Source organism: Condylura cristata, unplaced genomic scaffold (genome assembly GCF_000260355.1).
Source record: "Condylura cristata isolate star-nosed mole 26May11 unplaced genomic scaffold, ConCri1.0 scaffold00029, whole genome shotgun sequence".
Lineage (NCBI taxonomy): Eukaryota > Metazoa > Chordata > Mammalia > Eulipotyphla > Talpidae > Condylura > Condylura cristata.
In genome coordinates, this window is record NW_004567130.1 from 5,365,912 (window position 1) to 5,374,144 (window position 8,233).

The window sequence follows — 8,233 nt, forward strand, 5'->3', positions numbered from 1 at the left end:
GGTGCAGCAGGTTGGGGGCTGATCCCCCAGGCTCCAGGTGCAGCAGGTTGGGGGCTGATCCCCCAGGCTCCAGGTGCAGCAGGTTGGGGGCTGATTCCCCAGGCTCCAGGTGCAACAAGTTGGGGGGTTGCTACCCAGACTCCAGGTGCAGCAGGTTGGGGGCGGGCCCCCCAAGCTCCAGGCACAACAGGTTGGGGGGTTGTTTCCCAGGCTCCAAGTGCAGCAGGTTGGGTGGTTGCTGCTGAGACTCCAGGCGCAGCAGGTTGGGGGGTTGTTGCTGGAGCTCCAGGGGCAGCAGGTTGGGAGGTTACTGGTCGACGTCCTCTGCCTCTGGCTCTAGTCCTGGCCCGGCCAGTCATTGCTGTGCTGAAGATAATGGCCCTGGAGGAGAGAGACCCGTGAGGAACACAATTATATTTAATGTCTCTGTATAGCTGCCTTATAACTCTCTCTTAACTATAACTTCAAAGCATGCAGTTACTAAGTACACACCAATCACACCAAGAAACTACCCTAAGTTGTGAAAGAAGTCCCCTGTGGTAAAAGGCAAAGGACCCCTCAAATATTCCTAAACATTGAAGAGAAATGGTGATGGTGTTAGTGTCCCTGACTTCACAAGACACTGTGGGTGACAGTGCTGCCTTATATGACTCAGGTTTGGGTGCTGGGAGCTGCTCAGCAATCAGGTATCCCCACAACACAGTGCAGACCCCAGGAGGCCCCTGGAATCTCCAGCCACTCACACATGAGCTACTGCGAAAGGAACTGGCCTTCCGCCCCACTGGGCCTGACATTCAGGACCCCACTCCAAGGACTCACCTTCCTCCTCTGCAGTTTGGCTGATCTGCATGTGATGCACAGTTTCCTTGCTCTGTCACCTCAGGTTCCTTTCCACAAGCCCCAGGTATCCGAGTGCTGATCTCCCAGGGGCTAGAGACACAAAGCTCCTTTCCAAGAGGAGAGTGCTAGGGCCATGCTCCGCCCTGGGGCACAGCCTGTAGTAGTCAGGCAAGGGTGAGGGCTGGAGGTCAGGCCAGCCTGACCTCACGGGAGGGGCTGCACAGCGAGCAGGGCAGTGATGGGCTCTGCACCCACCCGGATTTCAATTTCATCCCTGCTGGCCAGGCCTCTTCCGGCAACGCCTCCACCCTGGCCCCAATGAGGCAAACTTGAGCCACACCTGGCGCTCAGAGAAGTCCCCAGTCTTCGTGGGATGAAAGCAGGGGTGTTCTGCCTGGTCTCTTGCCCACCCGTTTGTCTCACCCATTTATCATCCCAGGATCAACCTGCCAAGTGACCTTCGGAAACAAGATGCATTTGGAAATCCAGAAATTGAGTCTCTACCGCTTAATACTTTTAACCAAATGCCTGCTGTTGCCAATATAACTAAATTACAGCCGCTGGCACCAACCTTGGGCTCACTTCCAGGCTCAACCATGATTGCCAACTTGGCACAACCCCTGTGCCACTGTGGATTCACAGTGATTTGTAAGTTTTTAAGTTGTTACAAGGGGGATTATTTTTTTTAAATGTTATTTGTTATAGTCTTTTCCTTGGTTGGTTTCAGGTTTCTGTCATTGACTTTGCAACTTAACTTTTAATCAACAAACTAGTAATGTTTTATAGTTGTGTAGTTTTGCATTTACCTCTTCAATGTATGCACTGAGTGCTGATTTCAATGAACAGAGCCATATGACACTTTTTCCTTGAACAATTTTTGGAAATTCCACTATTGTCCCACAGAAACCTGGATGCAGCCTCAGCTCTAAATTTAAACTCATTCTGCATCATCCATGGCACACCTGTGACACACCTTTTTACTTGCTATAATCTTGAAGTGATTCTAATATCCAGAAAAGTTGAAGTCCACAAAGCACGCAAAAATTCCTGGCTATTCTTCCAGATAAATTTTGAAATCATTACACTGAGTTCTAGAATATAACAAAATTTGTTATCCTACTAATTGGAGGTTTGTTGAATTGAGACATTGGTTTCATTTCTCCAAGTTGTAGAGATTTGCATCCATTATGGTTATGGGTCAGATGGAACCGTGACCTGCCCTGGGCTGAAGGTCAGCATTACCATTTGGCACCCTGCAGCTGCCAGGCAACATCCTACAGCAAGGAATGGGGGTAACATGAACGAACCCCATAATCTCCTACTCAAACCTGTGTCACAATTATCCCGTAATCTTGGTCAGATTTCTGGGCCCCCACATCCTTTAATTCCCAATTCAGAGCTTGAGCCCTGGCTGAGAGCAACCAGATGAAGACTGCAGCAATTTATATCCCTAGGCTAGAAGGAGTGCCATCAGGTCTCCCTTACTGCTCAGGCCTCCTGGGTACCCTGCAGAAGTGCAGGGGATACCAGCACAGGGCTATTTGGAAAAGTGGTTACCTCACTTCCCATATTCCTGTTCCCCAGACAGGGGGATACTCAGATTTCATTTTGAAAACGGCTGCCAGTAGGCAGAAATCAGGCATTTTGAGATGTCCTTTGAATACTGACACAAGCTATGCAACCTCTGTTGTCAGACACAGTACGGATGGGTGGCTCTGGGCAGAACACATCCTTCCTCTGAGTCTCAATTACTTCATGTGCAGGATGGGAAATTACAGAGTCAGGTCATGAAAAGTACATGCTGGTTCCTCCCGAGTTCTAGCATCTGAAGTTAATACTGTCATTGTAATCTCAAAGACCCTAGAAATTGCTCCCATTCCCAATCACCTCCTGAAAACGAGGACAGCTGACCAGGTCACCTCTCTGTCCTGTGTGCACTGAAACCCTAGGAATCAGTCATGTCAATCGTCTTAGGTGGGCGTAGAGCAGCATCTAGTGGAGAAGGGAAGTGACAGAGTGGCACAAAGACATTTGGAAGAGAAAGTTTTAAAGGCTGGGACAAGGATAGGCAGAGAAGCCATCAGCAGTGAGAGGAACAAAGAGCCTGCTTTTCCTAAAAACATTTGATGGAATGTTCCTTTGCTATAGTTAGCATTTTCAGTCAGTTTTGAGGATATAGATGGATATAAATATAGACATAGTACTACGTTTTAAATGTATTGAATAAAAAATAGATTATTAAAGAATATAAGAGATTCCAGATTTTTTTAAAGGCTAGATGAATCCAACACTGTCAACTTTCCAATGGTGCATGAAATAAATATTTTCCAGTGAGAAGATAAAACTTGGGGGTTTGTCTTAATGATAGAAATTTTTAGGGAAATCAAACATGTACCAGTGCTATTCATTAATTTAGATGTGATTAAATATTTACATAATTATCATGTGAGTGACATATAAGCAGAATTGTTAACAATTGCTTTTACTCAAATTCTTTACAGGTATCTCTAATATTAGTGTGTTTTGCTCATCTCAGAAGTGATTTTTATTTTATTTATTTATTATTTATTTTATTTTTTAAAGATTTATTTTATTTGTACATACAGAACTGGGGTACAAGCCAGAGGCTCAGGGGCGGTGAGAGGCTTCACCAGAGACTGAGTGAGGAGCAGAACAGATCGACGAAGTACACTGCTGAGGGGAGCAGCGGGCGGGTCAGGAGAGGTCTGCCAGGCCATGTGGTCACCTCCGGGGCAGGCAGGACTCGAACTCATGAGGAAGTGGCTTTAGCTTCTCAGTGCAGTGCTTTAACCCGCTGCGCCACCAGGGAGGGCCCTGAGAGGTGATTTTTAAATCTTTTACCCCAGTTTTCATGTCCAATCACTTTTATTTTTATTAAATGTATTTATTTATGTATACAGAGCTGGGGTACATGCCAGAAATTCAGGGGCGGTAAGAGCATTCACCAGACACAAGGTTAAGAGCAGAAGAGGCAGATCAATGAAGTACACTGCTGAGGGGAGCAGTGGGCAGGTCAGGAGAGGTCTGCCAGGCCATGTGGGTCACCTCCCGGGCAGGCGGGGATCAAACTCTTGCCCAAGTAGTTTTAGCTTCTCAGGCTATGCTTTAACCCGCTGTGCCGCTGCATCTATGTGGGATGAGAGCAGGCCTTTTTGAAGAAAAGCATACTGAGCCCACAAAGGCCATTTTCTTCACCCGAAGCAGTGTCCAGTGTTTTAAAGTCCTAAACGCAAACATTCCTAAGATGGCGTCTTCCTGAAAGTGACGGTCTGGAGCATGTGGAAGCCAGAATATAGGCCGGGATCCAACTAACAGCAGAAGATATAACAGGAGATGCTCCAGCACAGATAAATGATACTTAAAACAGCAGCCACAGCCACTGACCAACCTGCTAAATGGCCACATTCACAGCTCAGCAAGCAGCCTGGCCCAGGTCTTGGCCTTCCCTTCCAGGCTGCAAAGGGGTAACAGTCTCAGTCGCTGAGCTACCCACAAAGTCTTCAAAACCTTCCTCTCTGAGGTTGGCCGTTAGAAGCCTCCTCATATCATGAGTCCCACAATAGCTTTCTGGAAGACTGTCATGGTGGGGGACGAAATGGCTGACCCCAGATTCCTGAAGATCAGAAAATGCTGCAATCTCTAATGCTGACTTGTGGGGGCTGCTTTTGCAGTCCTTTATATTTCTTATCAGAGTCACCACCCTGGCTGATATTTCATATTTTGCCTGGGGCTATTCATCCTCACCAGCATCCCCCTCCAGGGGGCGCCACTTGAAACAATCTTAGGCTTTAGCCCTTGGTTACAGCTCATCTACATCAATCATTGACAAATGCAACTGGAGTTCTGTGGGTGGCTTAAACCAGTCAGGAGCTGCCCAGAATGAGAGGGAGTACCTCTTACCAGGACTGTGGACAGAAACCTGGACAATTTCAGTTTCATTAGGAAGAGGAGGAGGGGAGTGAATACTGATGTGAAAACTGTACTAGTGGGAGCTCTCCAGCAAAACAGAAGCAACACGATATATATTTACATGCCTATATTAACAGTTACAGAGATTTGAGAACTGTCACCAGCAGTCATGAAGACCGAGGAGTCTCAAGATCTGTGGTCAACAAACTGAAAACCTAAGAAAGTTCATGGTCAGAAATGCAAGAAAAGCTGATTTCAGTTTGTGTCCAATGTACGGACGAAACTGATGCCCCAACCCAGCCAGGCAGAAAGAGTGTCCTCCTACTCAGCCTTCTTTGTTCTATTCAGGTTATTAATTGATTGGATAAGGCCCATCCACAACAGGGAGGACAACTGACTTTGTTTCTGGATTCGATTAATGTTTAAATAATCTCATCAGAACATGCCCAGAACAATACTGGACACCAAGACCCAATCCAATGGACACATGAAATTAACTACCACAGCAGTCCTGGTGGTACCGCTCACCAGGACATACAACACAATGCAATCTAAGACCTCTCTGCTGCGTTGGTTAAGAGTGCCTTGGTGACCCTCCCTGGTGGCACAACAGGTTAGGACACAAAACTGCAAGCTGGCAGCAGCAGCCACTTCAGTGCAAGTTCAATCCCCGCCCTGGAGGTGACCCACATGGCACAGCAGACCTCTCCTGACCTGCCCGCTGCTCCCCTCAGCTCCCACTGTACTTTGTCAGTGGGCCTGTTCTGCTCCCCACTCTGTCTCTGGTGAGCCCTCTCAACACCCCTGCACCTCTAGACTATACCTCTGTACCTGTATTTATTTATGTATGCATAAATAAATAAATCTTTAACAAAAGTAAAAAAAAAAAAAGTGCCTTGGGTAAGAGAGTTGAATCCAGCTCTTCACTTTCTAGCCACACGTCTTCAGTTAAGCAATTTAACTTCTCTGAGCTTAGAATATAAAAGGCAGGTAACAGGAGGAAGCTACTTCATGAAGTTGCTTAGTGAATTAAATGTTTGTGGGAAGTTCAAGGCACAGTACCAAACACATCAAGTGCTCAACAAATTATAGCTACTATTACCATTACAATTATAGTATGGATCGTGAGGTTATGCATCATGCCTCTTAGTGTAAGCATCAAATCCTTTCATCAACTTGCGCCTCCATAAAATTATAGGCAGGATTTTATGACATAAGCTTTTCTCATTTATGCTGAGCACTGAGCATGATGTTGACTTATCTCAGTGGAGAGCGGTGAAGGGACAGTGCAGGAGATGGGACAGTGCACCTTACTGATGCTGGCTGCTGCACCCCAGGTCAGTGGTGTGGATATAAGGGGTAGCCTGTGTAGCATGGGTCAGATGGTGGAATTCTCAGATCCTGGGGAAGACTTTGGGATGCAGTTTTCAGGCTGTGGGAATTCCCTTTCAAGATTTTAGGTGATGGCGCCCCTGGTGGCGAATGTTGCAACTACAACATGGAGCCAAGTTTCCTCTAGAAACAGGAGTTCAGATTCTATTCATGCCCCACTGCTGTAGCTATTAAACTAAACACCACAATCCTTTATTTTGGAATAAAAGCTCCAGGTTTTAAGAAAGCACAAGGCAACTTCTTGGGCTCAGTGTTTGGCAGAGGAATTAAAAATGTGGTTTTCAATGAATAGTTTTCTAGAGTGAGGCTTAGGTACTCTATTTTTCTAAAATACAACTTTGGGGTACAGCCAAGGGGTGGGGGTAACCACAGATCATGACTTGGGCCCTGCACTTTCACTTCCCAGTCATTGCTGTGTGAACTTAGACAAAGCCCTCTGTAGTCTAGGGCAGTGGAGGGGAGGTCAATACGATGATGCAAGCAAAGCCCAACTTCCTGAGCACTCTGTCTGGCATATGAAAGTCCTGTATAAATATGTGTGTGTGTATAAAATATTGCTACTAACCATTTTGCATTCTCTGAGAAACTTGCTGGGTATTTCCAAAGAGAAACCAACTTCAGCCAAGTTAGGTTAAGGCAATAAACTAGAAGGGTAATGGGCTACGACTGGAAAATTTCTTCCCTCAACAAGGGCAGGTGTGTGTACAGGTGGGGTATATCAGAATGTCCCCTCCCTGGATCAGGAACCTCAAACCGAGGAAACTCCTTTCACCTGAGTGGTGGTGGTATCCTGAACACACTCTTTGCAGGCTGCTATCCTCAAGAGTCTCCCCTTCCAGTCTTAAGGAGTTACTGTGGGTTCACCCCATTTTCCCAGTTCTCCAGGCTCCATGTATTCTGGGGATGCCCATTACTCTTCTAGTTTATTGCCTTAGCCTAACGTGGCCTAAGTTGGCCAAGATCAAAGATCTTGTTTATGACCAAAGATTCCTAATCCTAACAAATAGAAATTGGGGACAGGATCCACCACTGCAAGGAGCTCTCCCTCTGAATGCGGGGCTATGTAGCAGGGGGCCAGTGGGGAGAGATGTAAGTCCTTAACATGAATCTTGGCCCATGACTCGTGCACCTTGCTCAAGTCACTCCAGCGCCTCAGGCCTCCTCGCCGTTTGTCACACTTATGGGCACATTCCCATTCCAGGACCTTTGCATTTGCTGTATCCTTTGCCTGGAATTTTCCTTCCCCAGAAATCTCCATACTCTACTTCTTTTCTTCTTTGCTCAAATGTCACCTATGGGGCCTCTATCAAATACCCTACTTCAAAATACAAACCCCATCTAGTCTAGACCCTCCTTGTTGCCTATGCCTGCTTAATTTTCTCTCCAGAAACTTCCAACATACTGTATTATCTGTTTATTTATTTTGTTGCAACCTTCCTCATTTTCACAGGGTGGGCCTTTTGGCCTGTTTTACTTCGGTATTCCTAGTGAAATAACCTGCCTCCTAGTAGGAGTTCAGTGAGTATTGACCTGAGTTGCAATCTTGGTGATGCAAACCTTGTTCCCACAAAGCACAGTGCCTGCCCAGCCCTGGAGCTCTCGGCTGACAGGTGCGCCCATTCACAGGCAAGTTCCTGGATGAACCCCACTCTCCCCACAGCTACATGTGGGGGCGGATCCACTTACATTCTGGTCTCTTCTGGACTGAAAGGAGGTACATCTTGGAAACCTCTTTAATAATGACAACAATGGCGGTGTTCTTTCACGGAAGCTAACCTTTCTTCCCTGGGTCTGTGCTGAGCGCTCTGTGTTCGTCATCTAAGTCTCCCGACACCCCTAATAGGGTGATCCCATTACACCCATTCCAAAGACAAGGAAACCGGCGCTCTGAGAGTGTCGGTCTTAGCATCACCTCTGCTGTCAATTTCTCGAGTCTGGCACCTCACAGAATACAGATTCACGCCGTCCTTCCTGCCCCATATAAGGGGGCTGATTCGCCACGCTGGGCAGGAGCTGGGGCGTCTGCGGCGGTGGGGTGCGCGAGCCGGGAGGGAGGCGCAGGTGTGCGTCG

General features: G+C 47.0%; 1 protein-coding gene across 1 annotated transcript in view; it reads right to left on the reverse strand.

The window, feature by feature from the left end:
- PIWIL3 (piwi-like RNA-mediated gene silencing 3) overlaps positions 1-850 on the reverse strand; it is a 29,435-nt gene extending 28,585 nt beyond the window's left edge. Inside the window, exon 1 of the mRNA XM_012730829.1 lies at positions 820-850. Within this exon, the coding sequence (XP_012586283.1) occupies positions 820-850 (31 nt within the window). The remainder of the gene's footprint in view (positions 1-819) is intronic.
- Positions 851-8,233: the final 7,383 nt, after the last annotated feature.